The sequence below is a fragment of the Artemia sp. Qi Xiang Cuo genome, chromosome 13 (assembly GCF_049724085.1).
Source record: "Artemia sp. Qi Xiang Cuo chromosome 13, ASM4972408v1, whole genome shotgun sequence".
Taxonomy (NCBI): Eukaryota; Metazoa; Arthropoda; class Branchiopoda; order Anostraca; family Artemiidae; genus Artemia; species Artemia sp. Qi Xiang Cuo.
This window is the reverse complement of record NC_142806.1, coordinates 57,796,711-57,820,288: the sequence shown is the minus strand read 5'-3', so window position 1 is coordinate 57,820,288 and position 23,578 is coordinate 57,796,711. Positions and strand designations below refer to the sequence as shown.

Below are 23,578 nucleotides of genomic sequence, written 5' to 3'. Positions count from 1 at the left end.
CATTTTCATTGGGGGAAGTGGCAAAAGAGGGTCCACATCCAGAAATTCAATGGGCATGGGTTATCCTTCAGGGGAAAGCACTGGCGGTTCAGGCCTCAGTAGAAAGGGAGGTGCTACTCCGAACACTCACCCCTGCTGCCACCTACAACTTTTTTACATAATTTATGCATGTTTTTATGGTTTTTGTCAGTGAGAATGGAAAAACAGAATTTTTCTCACTTGAAAAAACATGAATTTTCTCACATTGATGGATGTTTTCTTGGACGGTTATGTGTGTTGGTCAATTTATTTGATGTTTTTCATGGATGTCAACAGCAATTCATGTCTGTTTTATGGTTTTTGTCAGTGAGAATGAAAAAACAGGAACTTTCTCACTTTGATGGATGTTTTCTGAATGGTTATGAGTGTCGGTCAATTTATTTGTTGTTTTTCTTGGATGACAACATCAATTTATGTCTGATTTATGGTTTTTGTCAATTGATTACATAATATCTCCAAACAGATAACACTACCCACTAATTTCATATCTTATGCTCTATAAACAAGGGCTTTCTCACTCCAGGAGCTATATTCAAGCTTTAGTTTTTGGGGTTTAGGAGGAAAAAAGGTACCTTGGTTAGTTTAGGTTATGTATTTATTATATGCTATGCTTTATCCCCACCCACCTAATGTGCCAATATACAGCCAAAATTTGTTTCTAAACTATTTTATTTTTATCCTATTTTGTTTTATTTCACTAGCATTAACCAAACTTAACTTCTCGCATGTTCCCCAGATATTAGAACACTACCTTTTTTCCTGCATTGCTTTAGTATAAGTGTGACATCCTTTTCACTAATAGATACCAATAATTTTTTGAAGGCCTATAGGATATATGTTCTGAAAATTCAATCAATTATTATTATTGTTGATGGTTTGTCTGTGAATCCAGGAAATTTGATGTTCATATGTTAGTCCTAAAACTCAGCTACCCTTGTCTGAGACTATAGGCAGGCAGACCTTATGTCACTTGTTCACCTGCAAATCCAGGCAACTTGTTGGGTCAACCAATTTTGTGGTAGTGTAACTGTCTGAGCTTATAAACTGGATTGCATGTCTAAGACTTTAGACAGGTAGACCCTATGCCATTTGTTTGCACACAAGGACAGGTAACTTTTCAGTCAACCAATTTTCAATCAATTCTGTTTTAGTGTAACTGTCTTGGCTTATAGATTGGGTTTTCTGACTGCGGACTGCAAGTCCAGGTGACTTAGTGGTCACATGTTAATCCTAAAACTTGGTCAAAATGCCTTAGACTCTAGGCGGACAGGCCTACTTGGAAAGTCTACTTGAATTACAATAGAGATGACTATGATTTAGTTAAGAGTTTAGTGTTTTAGCATAGAGTCTTAGCTTAGAGTTTTTGTTAGAGTTCTAGTTTTACTTAAAAGTCTAGAGTTTTAGCTTAGAGTCTCAGCTTAGAGTTTTTGTTAGACTTCTAGTTTAGTTTAGTTTTAGTTAAGAGTTTAGAGTTTTACCTTAGAGTCTTAGCTTAGAGTTTTTTGTTAGAGTTCAAGTTTAGTTTAATTTTAGTTAAGAGTTTGATGTTTTATCTTTGAGTTTCAGTTAGAGTTCTATTTTAGTTTAATTTTAGTTATGAGTTTTGTGTTTTACCTTAGAATCTTAGCTTAGAGTTTTAGTTAGAGTTATAGTTTAGTTTTATTTAAGAGTATAGAGTTTAATCTTATATTTTTTTTTAGAGTTCTAGTTTATTTTAGTTTTAGTTAAGAGTTTAGAGTTTTTATCTTAGAGTCCTAGATTAGAGTTTTTTTTGTTGAAGTTCTAGTTTAGTTTATTTAATAGTTTAGAGTTTTAGCTTAGAGTCTCAGCTTAGAGTTTTTGTTAGAGTTGAAGTTTAGTTTAGTAATAGTTAAGAGTTTTACCTTAGAGTCTTAACTTAGAGTTTTGTGTTATAGTTCTAGTTTAGCTTAGTTTAAGTTAAGAGTTTAGAGTTTTTAGCTTAGAGTCTTAGCTTAGAGTTTTTGTGAAGTTGAAGTTTAGTTTAGTCATAAGTAAGAATTTAGAGTTTTTAGCATAGACTCTTAGCTTAGAGTTTTACTTAGAGTTGCTGTTTAATGAAGTTGTAGTTAAAAGTTTAGAGTTTTATCATAGAGTCTTAGATTATAGTTTTCGCTTAATATAACTTACATTTTAGTGAAGAGTTTAGAGTTCTAATTTAGAGTCTTAGCTTAGAGTTTTACTTAGAAATGAAGTTTAGTTTAGTTATAGTTAAGGGTTTAGAGTTTTAGCTTGGACTCTTAGCTTAGAGTTTTAGTTAGAGTTCTAGCATAGTTTAGTTTTAGATAAGAGTTTAGAGTTTTACCTTAAAGTCTTAGCTTAGAGTTTTATTTAGAGTTCTAGTTCTAGTTTAGTTTTAGTTAAGAGTTTTGAGTTTTACCTTAAAGTCTTAGATTAGAGTTTTAGTTAGAGTTGAAGTTTTGTTTAGTTTATTTATAGTTAAGAGTTTATAGTTTTAGCTTAGAGTCTTAGCTTAGAGTTTTAGTTAGAGTTGTTGTTTAGTTTAGTTTTAGTTAAGAGTTATAGCTTAGAGGTTTAGCCTAGAATCTTAGCTTAGAGATTTAGTTAGAGTGTTAGGTTAGACTAGATTAAGTTAGGTTAGGTTAAGTCAGGTTAGGTAAGTTAGGTTAGGCTAGCTAAGTTAGGTTAGGATAGGTTAGCTAGTAAACATCTCTCCATGTTTAAGTTATGTTCCATCTCTCCATGGTTAGCCTACGTACGCGCGCGTACGTAGGCTAACCTAAAATAAACTAGAACTCTAACAAAAACTCTAAGCTATGACTCTAAGCTAAGACTCTAAACTCTAAACTCTTAACTAAAACTAAACTAAACTAGAACTCTAACAAAAACTCTAAGATAAGACTCTAAGCTAAAACTCTTAACTAAAACAGAACTAAACTAAAACTCTAAGCTAAGTCTCTAAGGTAAAACACCAAACTCTTAACTATAACTATAACTAAACTAAAACTAAACTAAAACTCTTAGCTAAGTCTCTAAGGTAAAACACCAAACTCTTAACTATAACTAAACTAAACTAGAACTCTAACAAAAACTCTAAGCTAAGACTCTAAGCTAAAACTCTAAACTCTTAACTCGAAGTAAACTAAACTAGAACTCTAACAGAAACTCTAAGCTAAGACTCTAAGCTAAAAACTCGAGACTCTTAACTCTTAACTAAAACTCTAACAAAAACTCTAAGCTAAGACTCTAAGCTAAAACTATAAACTCTTAACTAAAACTAAACTAAACTAGAGCTTCAACAAAAACTCTAAGCTAAGACTCTATGCTAAAAACTCTAAACTCTTAACTAAAACTAAACTAAACTAGAACTCTAACTAAAACTCTAAGCTAAGACTCTAAGCTAAAAACTCTAAACTCTTAATTTAAACTAAACTAGAGCTCTAGCAGAAACTAAAATATACGACTCTAATATAAAAAACTCAAAACTCTTAGCTAAAGCTACACTAAGCCAAAACTCTAAGTTAAGTCTCTTATTTAGAAATCAAAAATGTTAACTATAACTAGAATAAAACTCAACTTCAACAAAACTCTAAGCTAAAACTCTAAACTCTAAATTAAAACTAAACTAAACTAGAACTTCAACAAAAACTCTAAGCTAAGCATCTAAGCTAAAAACTCTAAACTATTAACTAAAACTAAAATAAACTATAAATCTAACTAAAACTCTATGCTAAGAATCAAAGGTAAAAAACCAACTCTTAACTAAAACTAAACTAGAACTCTAACAAAAACTCTAAGCTAAGACTCAAAGCTAAGACTCGAAACTCTTAACTATAACTCTAATCTAAGTCTCTAAGGTAAAACTCCAAACTCTTAACTATATCTAAACTAGAACTCTAACAAAAACTCTAAGCTAAGACTCTAAGCTATAACTCTAAGCTATTACTAAACTAAACTTCAATTCCAACATAAACTCTAAGCTAAAACTCTAAACTATTAACTAAAACTAAACTAGAACTACAACAAAAACTCTAAGCTAAGACTCTAAGCTAAAAACTCTAAACTCTTAACTAAAACTAAAATAAACTGGAACTCTAACAAAAACTCTAAGATAAGGCTCTAAGCTAAAATTCTAAACTCTTAAAGTACCAAGGACACCTAAAATGAAAACTAATTCATTAAATTGGTCAAGTGCAAACTTACAAAGCCATATACGTATTAAATTAGTGTGAAAAACCGATAATTCATTTTTTAAGGAGAAAGATCACCTGTTTACATAATGTATTCCAATACGAAAGTTCGTGGCCAATTTCAAAAATAAAGAACGTGTGCTGTTAAACAGCAGAAAATGACCAAAAAATAAATAAATCAGCATATAGCCTTAGAAAGTGTTGTTTTCTTATATGTTCTGGTAAAACAGAAATCGGAACCTAGTTCAGCAAAGCTCTTTTCTTCGAAAAATACTTGAAAGGAATGCTTTTTGAAAAGAGCTTGGCTAGACTAGGCCTATCTTGATGTTACTAGGATTTTTGGCATTCCAGGATCTTTTAACCATGAAGCAGTGTAAAGGTAAACATTAATGATTCTAAAAGAAAGTATCAATATGTAGGCTACCCTATTGGTAGTTTTGCAGACCTAATGACTTCCTCTGATAGCCTAAGTTATGTAGGCTAAGGTAAGACACCTAGTAGGCTGTGTGATTTGCTTGAATATTTTGATATAAATCTACCTCATAGTTACTATATAATAGTAGCATATACCTTTTATGTTTTTTTATATTAGAAATACAAATTACTTGGGTGAGCACTGTTTGACTAGGCCTATTAAAGTCATTGGTTCTTTATACTCTAAGCAACAAATATTGTCATTTACTCTTATATACAAAGCACTATAAAATCAAAACAATAGGCAATATTGTGTTTCCTTTAAACATGGAGAATGATATAGGCCTAAAGTCTTCTGTATGACTTTTAAACATCAAATTATTATAGAGAAACATGAATAAAGTTATACAGAATGCTTTTGGTTTTCTTATTGAATATATGATCCACTAAAATGGCATACAAAAGAAATTACATTACCCCAGTGATACATAGAGAAAACAATTAAGTCATACAGATGGCCTTTCATAGTTCCAATTGCAGTTCAGGCAACTTGGTGGTCACATATCAATTCTAAAACTTAGTCAACCTACCTGAGAATTTATATGGTCAGGAAAATTAGGCTTAGGATGCTTCTTCATCAGCAAGTTCCATAGACATTGTCTGTTATGAGCCAGCCCAAAAATCATAGTCATCTCTATTGTAATTCGTGTAGACTTTCCAAGTAGGGCTATCCGTCTAGAGTAAAAGGAATTTTGACAAAGTCTTAGGATTAATATGACTACTAAGTCACCTGGACTCGCAGTCTGCCGTCATAAAACCCAAGCTATAAGCCAAGATAGTTACACTAAAACAGAATTAATTGAAAATTGGTTGACTGAAAAGTTACCTGTCCTTGTGTGCAAACAAATGACATAGGGTCTACCTGTCTAAAATCTTAGACATGCAACCCAGTTTATAAGCTCAGATAGTTACACTACCACCAAATTCATACAAAATCGTTTGGCCCAACAAGTTGCCTGGATTTGCAGCTGAACAAGTGACATAAGGTCTGCCTGCCTATAGTCTCAGACACGGGCAGCTGAGTTTTAGGACTAACATATGAACATCAAATTGCCTGGATTCACAGACAAACCATCAACAATAATAATAATTGATTGAATTTTCAGAACATATATCCTATAGGCCTTCAAAAATTTATGGGTATTTATTAGTGAAAAGGATGTCATTCTGTTATACTAAAGCAATGCAGGAAAAACAGGTTGTGTTCTAATATCTGGGGAACATGCAAGAAGTTAAGTTTGGTTAATGCTAGTGAAATAAAACAAAATAGGATAAAAATATAATAGTTTAGAAACAAATTTTGGCTGTATATTGGCACATTAGGAGGGTGGGGATAAAGCATAGTATATAATAAATACATAACATAAACTAACCTAGGTACCATTTTTCCTCCTAAAGCCCAAAAAACTAAAGCTTGAATATAGTTCCTGGAGTGAGAAAGCCCTTGTTTATAGAGCATAAGATATGAAATTAGCGGGTAGTGTTATCCGTTTGGAGATATTATGTAATCAGTTGACAAAAACCATAAAACAGACATAAATTGATTTTGTCATCCAAGAAAAACAACAAATAAATTGACCGACACTCATAACCATTCAGAAAACATCCATCAAAGTGAGAAAATTCCTGTTTTTTCATTCTCACTGACAAAAACCATAAAACAGACATGAATTGCTGTTGACATCCATGAAAAACATCAAATAAATTGACCAACACACATAACCGTCCAAGAAAACATCCATCAATGTGAGAAAATTCATGTTTTTTCAAGTGAGAAAAATTCTGTTTTTCCATTCTCACTGACAAAAACCATAAAAACATGCATAAATTATGTAAAAAAGTTGTAGGTGGCAGCAGGGGTGAGTGTTCGGAGTAGCACCTCCCTTTCTACTTGCCTCTTCAATTTGATTATACTTACACTAGGCATTAAATATTATTATAGAAATATTACAATAAGCGAGTAACTTAGTGTCAACTACGACCTTTACTTTATTTTAATAAAGAAAAATTTCAAAAACTACAAAATGATTATAAATGTTAGATTATTTATTTTAGATTTGCACCTCTAAAGTTTCTGCACCAGGGGCGAATGCCCCCTCAACCCCCTCCTCTACAACCATTTGCGGGGAAAGGCTTGTTAGAAACCTTGTGAAAAACACAGCCCTAAACGTGTTTCAAAGATATCAGAAAATTCTGATTATTCTGTTCCAAACTTACTCCCGTTAGTCTAAGGGAAAATCAAGTCTCTTTGTTGAAAGAGTTCGTCATAACGAACTCTAAGTAAGGAGCAACCCGGCTCACTAGCAATCACTCTAAAAAACGGAATTTTGAAACCAATAGATACATCAAAAGAAATGGAGTTTTATACTATTTTCAAATATATAAGTTTCATTAAGTTTAATCTTGCCTATCAATGGTTAAAAGCCTGAGAAATTTGCCTGGTTTTTGAAAAAAAGGAGAAACACAACCTAAAAGTCATATAATTCCTCAGTGCAGAATAAAACTGATAAAAATATAAAACACCAAACCCTAAAACAAAACACAAAACTTAAATAAGATGACCCTTTCTGAGTAACGGTGAAAGGGTAACCGTTCACCGTTACTCAGAAAGGGTCATTTTATTTTAGTTTTGTGTTTTGTTTTAAGCTTTGGTTTTTTATACTTTTATCCGCTTTATTCTTCACTAAGGACGGTCCAGCGGAGGCCTTGACTGAAATATTTTTGCATATAATTTTTTGAAATATTTTTTCATAGTTTTTTTTTTCCCTGGCCGTTTATTGTCCTCGTTTTCTCCTTTCTTCATGCTTTTAAGTTTTACTATGTTCGTTTAATTGGAACAATAAGAAACTTTTTTAAAAGTACTTAAAGACTTTAGCGTAAAGAGCGAGGGGTTTTGGAGTAGTACCCCCCTCATATACGTAATAATTTATGTTCGTTTTAAGCTTTAATCTTGCTGCTTACTTTCAGTTGAAAAAACTTGTGTTTTTATTTAATCACTGTTAAGATTCACTTCAATTTCTGTTATTTTGTTACTATAAGAAGTCGTAGATGGGAATCAAACCCCTTTTCGATACCTTTTTCTTCTTGTTCCGCTTTCCGTTGCTTTTTTGAAGTTGGTTCTGAGGCAAAGAAAAAAAGTGAGGAGCTATTTTAAAATAAGAAGCTAGACAGATACAGCACTTACGTTAATAACTTCACCTTCTGACGACATAATGGCCATTATTTTATTGTATTCCTGTTCATGGAAACGGACTGAGGCTGTATTGTCGAAAATGGATAGTAGATGACTCTGAATAGTGTGAGAGTCACTCGCTTGCCCGAGAATTTCAAGGAGAGCTGGATCGGATACGAAAAAGAAACGTGGAAATATGAGACGTTTCTTCTCCAGGTAGCTAAAAGTAGAAATTTGAATGAAAGAAAAATATTAAAGAATTGGAATAAATTAGTATTTTTCAGATAAAAATTTTCTTCCCACCCAGTATTTCAGGCTGAAAGGAGGTTATATTTTACAATACTGAACTACCTAGAAAGAGTAGTTTTTAGATCACGTTTATTAATATTTGAAATGTTTCTCGAATTCAAATTTTTAGCTTTATAGTTTGGATTTTAGTTTTACGGTATTTTAGTTCTGGGTATTTTAGTTTTCTGGAGCTAGAGCAGGGTTGCAAACGGAAGCCTTCTGACCACTTATCAGTCAATAAGCAGTCAATAGTTATTTAAAAGGTTCAAACCTTACATTTTTCTAAACCTCTCCCCACCCTAAAATATCTTTTCTCTCAATTTCTAGAAAGAGATATTCGCTCAATAAGATCAGAAATTTGTCTCAGCAACTTATATCAATATCCTTTAGTTTGATGATTAAAGTAAAACTCCTTGATTAAACATGATTAACATCCTGTCCAAAGCAATAGGCCGCACAAATATTTGAACGGCTAAAACATTTTAAACAGCTAAAATGGTATGTTCAAAGGAATTAGTGACGAATTCTAAAAATCTTTGCTCTCTGACTTCGGTAATGGAATAAAACTTTAGGCTTGAATAGTTTTAAAAATAATATTAAAGATTTAGTTTAATTGTAAATGTTTTTTTTTAACGGAAGGAGGATGATAAATATGAGATTCCGTTTCAGTCATGTTTTCAGATGGGCATAGGCAATGTACGGTAGCAGTCTTCCGTAAATGGTAAGTAATAAAAATTATTTATGTCGCACATTACAAGCAAGACCGTATCCAGGGGGTGGGGGGAAAGGGGATTTAACCCCTCCCCCCCCGAATTTGTTTTTCTACTCGTAAAAATGTAACAAAAATGAATATAAATGGATTTTGATGCGTTTTTATTTTTATTTTTGTAACCCCTTCCCCCCAAAAAATAATGGATACGACCCTGGTTACAAGAGTTCAAACTTCGTTTTTTTTTTACAATTTGTATATTGTAGTACCGTTTCAAAAGGTGGTAGTCATTCATAAATAGCAAGCTAAAAAAATTAATTACACTGCATACTTCAAGGGTTAAAAAAATATATATATTTTTTCTGTTTCACTTTACATATCCCGCTATTTTTTAAAGTAATAGCAGTCGTTCGTAAACGGTAAGTTATAAAATCGATGTACGCTAGATGTTACAAGAGTTAGAACTTTATTTTATGTTATACTTTATCCTGTTACCCAAGGGTGTATCCAGGATTTTCGACGGGGGGGATAGGGGTGCTTTTTTTGGGAGGACGGGTTCTTTACAGAGAAAGTTAAAAAAAACATAAGATTTTGTTTGTGAACATTTTTTGTGTGTTTTTATTAGTCGGACAAAATTTCGGGGGGAAGGGTACAAAACCAGACCCCACACCCCGGATACAACCTTACTGCTACCCTTGAAAATGATACGAGTACTTTTCAGATTTCCAACATTCTTATATAAGGAGGCGGAATTCGAAATTGAGAAACCGATTTGAAAAAGGTAAAATAGCTTGTAAAATCCGTAAAAATATTAAACATTGCAGGGAGAAAAAGAAAATACCCATGTTCGTATACAGTTTAGAGAAAAAGCAATATTATGCTTTTTACTACCTTCTTAAAAATGCGCTCGAAGTCCTTTCATTTACTTTTGTGACTCATTTTCGCAAACCAATTACATAATAGACTTAATTTTGGAGAGACGAAGAGCCCCACCTCCTAAAACTTGATTTGTTTCCAAATCCTACAAGGTTGGGACTTGCATTAAATGAAGTTGTTTTGCGCGATAAACGTATACAATTTATGACGTAATTTGTTCTTTTGTATACAAGTTTCAGGCAGTTTAGAGAAAATAACAGTTTTTGACTCCCAAAATTTTTAGCAATTAAATTTGATGTGGCTTATATAACTGGTACAAATGGTAGCAGGATCACAAAAACATTTAAAATGGTATCAATCTGTTAAAGAATTAAATATAAAAAACAAGTTTTTTAACTGAAAGTAAGGAGCGACATTAAAACTTAAAACGAATAGAAATTATTCCGTATATGAAAGGGGCTCTCCCCTCCTCAACGCCTCGCTCTTTACACTAAAGTTTTTTTTTATTGTTTTAAAAAATAGGGTTTGTGAGAAAGAGTCAAACTCTAGCGATAAGAGCAAGGCGTTGAGAAGGGGACAGCCCCTGCCGTTTTTTAGAGTTTCGGCTACTATTGAGCCGGGTCGCTCCCTATTTACAGTTCGTTACGACGAACTGTTTGATAAGTTATAAAAATATTTCAGGTGGCATTTTACAACTAATTGAATTTTTTTGTGATTAGCAGCCAATATAATACAATACACTGTTTTAAGATATTTATTCTTTTTAAAAATGCCAAGGAGTGACATATTTCTTGATCATGTGGAAGCAAAGGAGAAAAATTCTTACCCAGCCAACGATTTTTGACAAAGTTCTAGTTCCTCTTGGAGCCGAGGGAGCTCTTTGATTAAAAAGTTCTCACCGACACAACAATTAATTGTATTAGGATTCTTATGTGCTCTTCCCATCACTTCTTGCCAGCTGACATCAATCGCTTGAAATCTAAAAAGAGAACCAGAATTTATTTTAGCCATAGAAATTAAAAATATATTTACGCAAAATACAACTTATAACCGAGTTTATATATACCTTAAACACACGTTTTAATATATATAAGTAGTCAACGTATAAAAAAGACTAGGCAAGTATGGTTGTAGACATTCGGAATAGAGGACAGGTTGTGGAAAACCAATATGATATTCGTTATCAAACGAAAACAATATTTTCTAAAATTATTTGTATCATAATAAAAGTTAATAAAATAATTTGGGAAACACAGAACATAATTGTCTAGCCAACGGTCCACTTTTCCCAAATTTCACAGAAGTAGGAAATAACTTTTTAAATCTGTCAGTTGTACGCGAAGGGGTTCACCACATTGTTAAGGCTCCTAGAAATCATATGTACTTAAAGATTTGTATCTTTATTGTTTTTTTTTCCTGGTTTATATTATTTAAAGTTGTATTTTGTTCCTCGTGCTTTGTTTGTAGGCTGTATTTTGTGTTGCTATGGCCTGCAGGCTTTTTGCAATAGATCTTGTCTTATCTTGTAGTATTGTCGACAAGAAAAAAAATGTGCAAAGTCTGACTAAATTTGCTTGTTTTAACCAAACCGAAATATTTATCCTCCAAATCATATCTGTTAATTACAACGGGAATGTTTTCGTTAAGTTTTTAAACATTCAGTTTACTAATCGGCCTCACAAATTTTGTAAATTTTTTTCACACATATCACATTCAAAAGGTTTTTTCCTAGTATGAGTTCTCTGATGCACAGTAAGGTGAGATTTTTGGTAGAATTTTTTTCCACAAATATCATACTCAAAAGGTTTTTCTCCTTTACGAGTTTTCTTATGCTGAAGTAGGTTGAATTTTTTGAGGAATGTTTTCTCACACATATCAAATTCAAAAGGTTTTTTCCAGAGTGAATTCTCCTGTGATGAGATAGATATAATCTATTGTTGAATGTTTTTTCACACATATCACATTTAAAAGGTTTTTCTCCAGAGTGAGTTCTCTGAATATCAAGAGATAGGTTGAATTTATTGCTGAACGTGTTATTATACATATCACATCCGAAAGGTTTTTCACCAGTATGAGTTCTCTTATACAAAGTAAGATTGCATTTTTGGCTGATCGTTTTTCCGCATATATCACACACGAAAGTGTTTTTAGTTTGAGTTCCAGTATGAGTTTTTTTTATGTTTAGATATATAGGCTGTGATATGTTTAGATATAGTTTATGTTTAGATATGTTTAGATATAGGTGGACATAGGCTGCGCATATAACATGGGTGCTCCTTTGTTTCTTTTCTTATTCTTTTCTCTCATTTATCTGGTATCCGCCCTTATACTTAGCAGAAACAAGGCAGCAAGCCACTCTTGTCGAGCCTAGATCTGAATTAAAACTCCTAGGCAGAATTAAAGCATTTATTGCCCTGGACCCGTCTTTGATCTTTTGACCCCTGAAAACCACAGTTTTCCAAGATTTTTGTTTTGATTGTTCCAAAAGTAGGAACTTGTTTTTGGACAGTTTCAAATTTTTGTCAGCCAAGTTAAAACAAGAAAAAAACAAACCATTTTAATTAAATTTGACATTTTAATTAATATGACGTCCGTAAAAACTTAACGATAAACAAAATGTTGATTCTGAAGCACAACTGGACCTTTAATGGAAAGACATACCTTCTTCGTGGTTCGACGCCATATGTTTTAGCTTGCTTTTACCGATTTTTCACCCACATTTCCCTTTTAAAATTTAGCGCCCGCTACAGCCAAAAACTGCGAAACTGAATATGGAATTTTTTTTCATTGAAAATTTATTTTCTGATTTTTCCTGATTATTAAAGGTATATATGGTTGCGTAATTTTCCACCTGACAAATTCAAAAAATCAGATTCTATAATCACTATTCTTGGTACTTTAGATTGTGAGGTGCTAAATTTGTGAGCTACTTTTAAATTTTTGGGCAGTTTCATTGATACTCAAAGCTTATGCCTGCTGTGCTTTTGGGATTATCAAGTCCTAAAGGAAATTTATCACAAACCTAGATTGTTTTAATTAAATTATGCAAATCGCTTGGGCGAATGAACAAATAAAATCTAGGGCTATAATCTAGAGTGAAAAACTAACTACAGCCTAGAGAAGAAACCCCGATATATCTCTAGAAGGAAGGGGAAGGAGAAAATCTTCAGACATCTCTCCTTATGGACCTAAATTAGACCAACAGACGTTTTTCTTCGAAAAAAGATGTTTTTCTTGTGGTTTATGGTCCCTCTGCAAGTTTTATAATGTTATATATAATGTTTTTTATAATATGTATAATATATGTATACAATATATGAGCTTATATCTTAATCTTCTTAATCTTATAGAAGTAGAAGTAGAGAAGTAGTGATTCACTTAATCTTCTCGAATTAAAAAATGCGTCTACTTATAGATATAAGCTAAAATTATATATATATAATGTATATATATATAATAACATATATAATGTTATTTTTTGTATGTCTAAAGAATTAATGTTTTAACGAATGACAAAATTCTTATATTGTTCGATAGCTAAGACTGAGCTTTATACATCTACCGAATGAAACTTTTCAAATTTGTTTCATATTTTTCTTAAGATTAGAAACTAATAGTTTCAACGATATTGTAAATAAAGAATATTTTTACTGGAATCCAGCATAAAGGAGCACTGTGTTTTATTAAGAATTAAATCTATAAAAATAGCAGTAAAATACTCACCCTTTTCCAAAGCAAAATTAACAATTTCTATAAGATGTCCTACAGCTTGCAAAATGAAATGGCTCTTTCAGAATCAAAACTGGTTACCCATACAATAAATGCAGACTCGTAAGGTGGATCATAAGGTCTTCTATGGATAACTTTTTTATAAGCTTTCAAAAACACTTGCAAAATAGAAAATGGAAACTAGTTGGATATATCCATTTGATGCCATTTGTTGTATCCATTTGTTTAAGTGCTAGTAGAATTTTCCAGGACTGGATTGGCAGTTTTCTTACACCAAAAATATTGGAATGCAACATAGATTTTCAAAATTATAAAAATTAAAAAATTATGTCAAAACTTTCGATCATTCGTAGTTTTATGCAATACCTTTTTACTAATATTTTCGCACAGGGGAGGAGGAGGATGAGGATGAGGATTTTAAATTATACTGACTGCATATCATAATTTTAAATCTAGCGCTGAGGCCGTTTCGACCCTGGGCTAGTCGAAGCCTTTTAAAATCTATGAAATCTTTGCAGAAAATATACTTTATATAAACGAAGAGTTTCGTATTGAAATGAGGCAAGTATCACGTAAATTCTCATATTTTCGTACATTTTATTTCGTTATTTTATTAGTCGATGAACTGCGAGAGCCATCTAAAGGCCTCGCCATAGCCCGTTTTCTCCAATAAAGAAACCATGAAGAGCTCCAGTGGTCGGCCTCGAAGATCACTCTTGTTCATAGGTCCTTTGCCTGTTGTCAAATGTTTGAGTTGAAATATTGACTGCAACTCACCCTCTGATGCTGCATTCCCGTGATCAATTTTGTTCCCAAGTATCAATATTGGAACTGCTGACAAAGTCTCATCAATAAGGACAGATTCCAACTCTTGTCTTGCCTCATCAAATCGGGCTCGATCGGCAGCATCGATCAAGAAAACGATGGTATCAACAGCAGGGAAGTAATCCTGCCACACTTTCCTTGCTTCTCTATGACCCCCCAAATCGAAAGCGATGAACTTCACCTCGCCAATACACAGTTCTTCTGAAGTTGGGTGTATAGTTGGTAAATGTTGTCCCATTTTATCATCTTTCAACATTTGCAGTAACGTCGTCTTGCCAGCATTATCGAGGCCCAAAAGCAACAACTTGCCTGATTTTTTGTATAGTCCTAAGTAACAAAGAACACAAGTGAGCCAGTTCCAAAAAATAAACATTATGGAATTTAATAAGAAAATTGATATGCAAAATATTTATGCTGGAATCCAGCATTTATGCTATAATATAAAAACAGTATTTTGAAAAAAAATTCTATTCACTGAAAAAAAATACAATTCGCACTTTAATCATAGAAAAGAAACCAGATTTTTACTCATTTGATGATAAATAATAAGAAAAAGATTTTAGCAACAAAATCAAGAAAAAAAAATTACACATTCGAAAGCTAAGTTTACAAGAGTATGACGTGTGCATTCACAGGTTAAATCATGTTAATATAAATAATGTCTTGAACGGACTACTGGAGAAAGTATATTTTCCGGGGGGGGGGGGGTCACAGACTCTATTTTGCTGCTGTTCATCTTTGTCTGTGTATTCTTTGTCTTTGTAGCAGAACATTAGAGGAATCTGTTGTTCTATTACAGCTAACAACAGGGAATCAAGTAGTTGAAGCGAAAAACAGGAACTCAGGCAGTTGAAGCAAATAACAAGGAATCAGGCAGTAAATTCACTCACATGTGACATCAAACTCCAGATAAACAACTTTTCAAAAGATGCTTGTCTTATACTGTCAAACGAAAAGGTAAATGTGTTGGATCATTAACCGATAATCTTGTATTTTCTCAACTCTTCATATATAACAGCATTTTTTTTTTGTGAGAGCCATCTGAAGACCTCACCATAGCCCTTTTCCTTCAAAACTGAAACCATGAAGAGATCCAATGGTCTGCCTCAATGATCACTCTGGTTCATAAGTCCTTTGCCTGCTGTCGAATGATAAATTTAAAATGCCGATCCCAACTCCTGCTTTGACACCATATCCACGTGATTAATTTTTCCCCCGTAGCGCTATTGGAGCTGATTATAGAGTCTCAACAGTAAGCACTGAATTCATCTCTTGGTTCAAGTACCCTAAAGAAGCAAATTTTTAAATGATATTTACACCTCTATACATAATCTTGTCAAAAGATTTCATGCTTTTATTCCTGATGTACAGCATGAATATAATGACCTGCATTTTATTTTAATATTTTAGTTTCTACAGGTGATGTCGTTTTTACTATAGTTAGTTTTGATATTTAATGTTTTGTTTTAGCTGTTGCAAGTCCCGCTTTTGCTTGTTTCCTAATCGTATATTTGTTTTTACTTAATTTTTGTCAAATATTACCTTGGAAATTTTTTCTTGCCCTTTGCTTTAGCTGTTTGGATATATTTTGTCACATTTGATAGTCCCAGCCGTTGAATAAAAATATCTTTTTGTTCCTCAAACGACACATCATTTTCAACCATTGTGAATTAAATTAATTATCAAAATTATCATCTGGAGTTACATGATGAGAAAAATTTCTTTCAAAGATAATTATTACCCACGGGCAAAAGTCTTTTTTAGTTGGATTTTTCTTAGTTGGAAAAGTAAAAGAAGAACCAGAAGGCAACGATATCGGTAAAATATGATGCCATACCCGAGAGAAGTAACCTTTAAGATGATGCTTGTGTTATATTATGTTTTCAAAATAAAATTGCGTTGTATCATCAGGCCTATGATGATTTATTTTAGTTTTTGCGTTACTATGGCTGGAGTGTGTACTTAAGTATGATGTCAAAAGATAAGTGTGTGTTGCCTCATCATGTATAATTTTGTTTTTAATAGTTCCTATGCGCTAAAGTTTGTTCTCTAATATAAATTCAGCTATCACTAAAACCATAAAACCGATGATACTTACACAATTCCCATCGTCTTTTAATGTATTACGCGGAGGGAGGCGTTTGTGCAATTTTGTTGGTGACGCTATCATGATTTTATAACGAGGGATATTCAACAGAATAATCATTTTTGTTTAGTATGACGTCATTTATGGTTGTAACATATTATATATACCTTTATATATTATGACGTCATGCGTCATCAATATAAAAGGATGCAAAGAGTCAAGTAATCTCAGTGTGATAAAATTAAAAAGTGGAAAAAGTCTATGGCTTTTTCTTAATTGGAATAGTAAGAGACGACCTGGCTACATCCTACGATTATGACGTCATTGGTCAATCTTTAAAACTAAATATGCAGTTTTAAGTTATCAAATTGATTCTATTTTAAATATAATTTGTTTTAATTACAAAAAGTTTTAACCCCATTAATTTTCTTTAATATGAGCCATAGAACAACTCTCTATGATGTTCCAGTGCCAAGCTATCTGCGGAAGATAAAAAGAAAAAAAAGATGCCGTTTAGGCAAAACGCTGTAGTAGCCGCCACATTTCTTGATTTTCAATTCAATATATTTCCCTTACTGTTCAAGCCAAGGGACAGAAAGTTTCCCATTTAGGGGCTTCGGACAAGGCGGTTCTAATGGTTTACTTTTTGTTTTCATCTGACTCTATTTTTTTAGGAGTTATGGGTTTTTATATTTCTTAACATTGGATATGATCGTCCCTTACTAGGTTGCTAGCTACCGCTGCAACCCGGATTTTGAAATTCACTTCTCTGAAGTTGGTCTGTTTTAATCATTAATCTTCAGTATGGTTTTTATGGAATTAAGAGGTACCCCTGTCAGAGTTTCCAATATGACATTGTTAAACAGTTTTAACCTTTAAGGGACTTTTAAATTCTTAACCGAAGCAAAACATTTTCCTCAGCAAATAATATTTTCAGTCACTTTTTCTACAGAGTGGAGTGAATTATCTACTGACATTGATAGCAAAGTCATGATCCTTTTAAGACCTAAAACCGCAAGTCTTTTGTAATTTGTGGTTTATTATGTAGAATAGTAATTTTATATTTCGAAACAACTTCCACGATAAAATTTGATATAAAATTTGATCTATAATTGAAGTGTGTTCCATAGTTTAAGCCGGTGATTTTAAACTCTTTCTTACCCTAGGGGTTACAGCAGAATCAACCAAAGTAAAGAGTTATTGAGGTTCTGTCTTAAACAAAGCTTAAAAGTTGACATCTAAGAAAGTATATTAAGCCAAAAACTGTTGTTAACATTGCTTCCAAATATAAATAGATTCTGATTCTTAAAAAAGGGAAAATCAATCAAATAATAAACTGAAAAAATTATATTATTTGATTCATCATTGAAATAACTGAAAAAATGAAAACTGAAAACTGAAAAATTATAACAAGTTATCAGCAATTTGAGCGAGCTGGTGCATCCAAGAATATATGTTTACATAGCAGCAAGCATATTATAAAAAAAAATAACATAAAAAATTGTTTTAAAACAAATACTAGTTTCATAAGTAATAAGCATGTGCTTATTGAGGTTCCTATCCATCCTCCATATCATGTTGCGGCATTTAGAGGAGATGTGTCTATGTTAAGTTTTTTTTGTTAATAATTGATTTTAAATAAATATACAAATTAGTTAATTCAGTAGTAATTTTTTTTAATAAGCTTTAGAGGCAAAAAAATTTAGGTAAATAACTTGGTCTTACAAAATTTCATTTCGAAATTCAGCAAGGAATTACTAATAAAAAAAATACGACAAAACATAAGATATAAACGAGGAAATTTCTGGAGAAAGGATTATAATATCACCTAAGTAAATATTTTGGTAAACACCTGAAAATAACACCTGAAAAAGCTTGAAATCCCACATAAATGAAGCCAAACTGAAATAAAGCTACACTATTTTAATCGCAAATATCAGAAGCCCTTAACTGATGTTTTATGCTCCCCACCTTGCAAAAAAAAGATCATACTTGCGCTTTGGCAGTATTTATCCGAGTTCTTTTCTTTCCTTTTTCACGAGGGAGGGGAGTCGTAACGAACCAGTGGTCATATAACATCAAGACAGGACTCATTTGAACAGGAATAAAACGCTCAGTTCCCTTTTAAAGTAACGATATATATTAAGCTGCCGCAAAGGGCTGGTTTCTGTCATTTTCCTTTGCTGAAACCCAAGGAAACCAAAGGATGATGCTGATCAATTTTCATCTTCTTAATAATTTATAACCGTTAAATAGAGGGTAGTGACAGGTGCAAATTCCACTCACCTTTCTGCTTCTCTGGGAAGTTGTCGAGCAATATCACCTCCAACAAAAACAGCTTCCAAATAAACCCAAAGATTTTGAACAAACAGCCATCTTTCGAGAACTTCATTTGTTTGACTTAGATCGCTTACCCAGTATTGTATCTTGTCACGAAATGGTGCATTATACCTAGAAAATGATTTTCATTTTTTTTAACTTATTATGGATTTAATTTACGTTAAATTAGCAAATACATCTGCCGCCAGAAGCGAGCTTGTGTAGGCTACACACCCTACAAAAAATCTAGTATAAACAAACAATTGCTGTAAAGCAACAGAAAAATATATGAAAAATACAGGAGAACAAAAGTTAAAGAAAAACAAACAACTAAATAGCATAGATCCACCTCACGTAACGTGGTACAACATTTCAAAAACCAAAAATTACCATTTTCTCACTAAAAACTTTTTTATATGCTGACCAATGGTCTGCGTAACGTAGGTATCGATCTTCTGATCTTTTTTTTACCTTCGTCCAAAAGTGCCATGCTTTTTTTTGGGGGGGGGGGACAAATAATCCGACACTTCCCATGTTTTCTCCCAGATTTTTTCAGGTACCCATTTAAATCTGGGCCGACTCTTGCTGAGTTTACAGAGTCACACCATTAATTCCCGTTCCAAACCTAACAGCCAGCAATACCAGGGCTCGTACCCCTATCCTCTAAATCACACACACACACATATACAACTTTGATGTGATACTATCGAGAGAAAAATGCCAAGAAATAAAATGCTCGCCAAAACACAGAGATTTCAGCCTACTCCTAAGAAAAGCTACATTTTCTTCTATTAATAAATTTTCTTCTGTCACGAGGGCATCAACTTTACACGTCGGGTAACTCCAGCGAATCACTGCGTAATCAAGGAACAGTAATCAGTATTTTAGACAATCAGTACGATTGGCTAAAATAGTTTTTGATTAAATTCGATCCATTGGATGCGATCATGTTCAACTTGACGATGGATAAATATAACTATTTTTGGTTATGATGTCATTCATCATCTTGTATAATTTTGCATTAGAACATAGATACAAAAAAAATGTTCAATATGATCACCCCTGGGGAAGGAAATCGAATTTTCCCAAAGGCGTAACCTATGTAATCGCTTTGACAACCCAGAAAATAATAGCGTCCCAATCTTCAATTATAAATAAGACCTAAATTGTCTTGAGAAACATCGTATGAGTTAAAGCACAGGGGCATCTTAATTGGGACTGGTTCTTATTCTTATTCTGGTTCTGGTTGACTGGTTCTGGTCTGGGACTGGTTCTGGTTGACTGTTCGTGGTATTAAGATCATATTATTAGTGTATTAATAACCTTTAGGTACCTGCCGACAGGACTGAAGGATTAAAAGTATTCAAAAATTTTAATTTTTAGTTTTTTTGTTTTGTCTTTTTTGCAGGTGACAAAGTTTTTGGAGATGCAGGATGGCTACGAAAGATGTGCAGCAAACCGTCAAAATCATTGAATGTATTTATTTGTTCTGGAGAGTTTTTAATCTCGACCCAACGACATTATCATCTTCATTTTAATGAAAAAAAAAATTCTCACGGCTCAGGATGTTTTTCACAGCTGAAAAAAGTTTAGAAGAATAGGAAAATAAGTCTGCAACCAGAGATTAGGATATTAGAAGCTACAGTGATGAGAGTGGTTAAATATTGTTCTGAAGTATGGGTGCTCCGAAAAACGGGTGAAGATTTTCTAAAGGTTTTCCAGAGAAATTACATTCGGGTTATTCTGGGTGTCCGGCTGACTGATCGTATTTCAAATAGTAGGTTGTACAAAAAGTGTGGTTTAATCCCACTTTCTAGGGATACAATGCGAGAAATGTTGAGATGGCTAAGGCACGGTCTGCAGACAGAGGATGACAGATTACCAGGGATTGTGCTCTTTGGCCAACCGTCTAAACAGAAAGAACCGTCTAAACAACCGGCTAAACAAAAAGCAGGTCATCCGTGGTTGGGTGGGAGGATGACATACAGAAATATTCAAGATAAATAGGAACTTCTTGGGAGGGTGCAGAGAGGCTTAGAATAATTTGCAAACGGAGGAGGAGCGTGCGTAGCTGTGTTGGTCTCAGGTGGCTTCGTGCTGCGGTGAGTTGTTAGCAGCAGCAATCGTAGCAGTAATGAAAAATACTCTGGAAAGAACCTATATTCATCTCAATTCTAAGAAAGTGCTTTCGTCGTTTCAACGACGAAAAATATCATAAATGTCCATTAAATTACGGAAAACACATTTTACTTAACTTCAAAAAGCACCAATGGAGACTGGGGCTACTATAAAGTCAAAAACTAGAGGCAACTTCGCTTGAAAAAGCAACTGAAGCCACAGCTACTAAAAGCCATTTTCATAACAGAGTAATGGAAAATGCTCTAAGAGAGCCAACACTTATTCCCACTCAACGATACTATTGTCGACGTTTTAATGACGGAAAATCTTATTTTAATGACGAAGATACGGAAAAGGCTTTTAAGGGAGCCAACGTTTGTCAACAAGAAAATGGATAAGATTTGAGCGATGTTTATATTACATATTTAACTGTAAAAAAATCTAGATGAATTAATCTTTTAAAAAAATAAACAAACAATTAAAAATAAAACAATAAAAGATACAGTTATTTCTAACCTCTCAGTCCTTTTTGCCCCCCCCCTCTAACCCGTAGATCCATTCTCATTTTTCAGTTTTATTTAACAAATATCCTTAACCAATAATTCTTTTACCTGTTTGAAACCAGAGAAGTTAGGACCATGAGACTATCATCCAGCTCTGCCATTATTTCAGCTGTGGCATCACCTCGTAAAAGCAACTCTCCACGCGATTTAAATGTCAAAAACTGTAGTTCTCTGTCTGCCCAATCTGTAGTAACCTGTCCAAGCTTAGCTTCGATGTCCCTTTCTTTCAGTGCAGAAATACAAATGTCCTATGAACGATAAACTTACATAAATATTTTAAAGGTATTACACAAAAATTTACATTTTGCTCTCCCGTAGGAAAGTTGTTCTCACATTTTTGATAGATGTGCTGTATATCGACTACAGATCCTTTTTGGGCCAATGCTATGCTTTCTAAATTGACTACAGATCATATAGCAAACACTCCGGGATTTTCACAACCCCTCAGAACCAGGGGGCAAGCATTGTAAATTATGCCCCGGAAGCATATAGGGTTTATATAGAAGGGACGATCGTACAAAATTCATGGGGCTCAGTCGATTGAAAATCGAAAGTTCTAGTTCCCCTTTTAAGAGTCAAAAGTGACTGAAGGGCAATTTGCCCCCCTACGCCCTCTTTTCCCCATCCTCTTTTTCCCTCTTTTCCCTCAGGGGTATATCAGTTTTTTTGTGGAACTATTGGTCGTATTTATATCACATTATCACTATATAACCCTAATAGCTCTTACTGGCTGAAGTGCCATGAGACAGAGATCAGAGACAGAGACCTTTGTATAATACTATTTGATATTTAAAAAATAAGTAAAGGGGTAAAGATAATATAAACATAATAATATAAAGATAAAAACAAAAAATGAAATTTGTAACGATAAAAAAGGGGATAAGTAGGGGAGAGAGGGGCGGAACCGCACGGGGGCGACTCCGTACATTCGACCTCTTGTCTAAAGTTTTTGAGCTAATCCATTCAAAAAATCCCCGCTAGATGCCCATCATGTAACGCACATTTGGCACTAGTTTTGAATTTTGGATAAAAGAGACAACCGAGAAAAGAGTTAAGGAAGTTTGTATATGCTTGTTGGAAATGCTGACACATGTAGTCTTTATCAAATATTTTCTAAGTTATTGTAACTCTTGGGCCGTTGTTTTTCAACATTTACACTTAGAAAAAAGTTACCTATTGCCTTACAGCCTAGATTATTTAAACCCAATTACTCTACGTAACAATCTTTGTCTCAGATGAAATTTGTCCAAGATTAAGTCTGCGTTTTATTTAGATACTGCGTTCCAACTTTAAGATCCTTTGTAGTATACCTCTGTTTTTATACCCTGGTATATTTTGGAATGCTCAATTTTTATATAATTTTAATAATTTGAATTTTTTGAAGAAGTTATTTTTTTTAAGAAAAGAGTATGTGACATTAGATAAATTATGAGATATTTTTAAAGAAAATATGAAGGTCACCAAGAGGAGAGGAGGTGGGATTAAAAAAAAAAATCCTTTGTTCAGGATTGGACAGCATTTTCTATGATTGGACTAAGCTTAACCTTCAAATTTCTATCCAAGATTAAGGTGTACTTTTGATAGTCTTTACATTTAAAATAGTCTCAGCATGTCACTGTTTATGGCAAAAATATTCAAGCTAGCCTTATCGAATATTAATCGAATATTCTTTAATACTTTCTAACAATGGTATATCAATAAACCTTAACCCCAGTCCCTCCTTATTTAAAATACATTTCCTGAATTATATCCATTGAATACATTGTTGTCTTTAATATTGTAATGTCTAGTGGAACAAGGTTACACTAGACATTACACTGCCTGTGGGCTTATTTCCATTTTATTCCTCGAAGCACACCTCAAAACCTGGCATAACCTATGTAATTTCCTTGTTGTTTTCTTCAGATGCTGACAATTATAATTTTCTTTTACAGACGGTCGGCAACTATATTCAAAAAGGGAGTGGTCCTCCTGATCCAGAATTAATCAGGCGTGCTGTTGTTCAGTTAGTACATGGGAATTCACTTTCCGAGCAACCGGAAAAGAATTTTCTTTGAATTTTCTTAAGAATTTTCTTTAAGAGTACCTTTGTGAATGTCGTGAAACGATAGAAGATAGAAATACAAGATCTTGAGCAGAGTGCAGCTAGTGATAGCAACAATTACCAAGGCAGTGTTCAGGAGAGCACTAAGCTTGTTTTTACTTCCAAAC

At 33.3% G+C, this 23,578-nt stretch overlaps 1 protein-coding gene and 1 pseudogene across 1 annotated transcript in view; both read right to left on the bottom strand.

The window, feature by feature from the left end:
• Nucleotides 1-23,578, bottom strand: part of Dhc1 (dynein axonemal heavy chain 1) — a 432,221-nt gene that overhangs the window by 365,115 nt on the left and 43,528 nt on the right. The window contains exons 8-11 of the mRNA XM_089098586.1: nucleotides 21,416-21,615; nucleotides 18,654-18,818; nucleotides 10,554-10,706; nucleotides 7,867-8,074 (exon numbers count right to left, since the gene is read on the bottom strand). Coding sequence (XP_088954712.1) covers nucleotides 7,867-8,074; nucleotides 10,554-10,706; nucleotides 18,654-18,818; nucleotides 21,416-21,615 — 726 coding nt within the window. The remainder of the gene's footprint in view (nucleotides 1-7,866; nucleotides 8,075-10,553; nucleotides 10,707-18,653; nucleotides 18,819-21,415; nucleotides 21,616-23,578) is intronic.
• LOC148945467 (small COPII coat GTPase SAR1A pseudogene) lies at nucleotides 14,070-14,654 on the bottom strand (annotated as a pseudogene).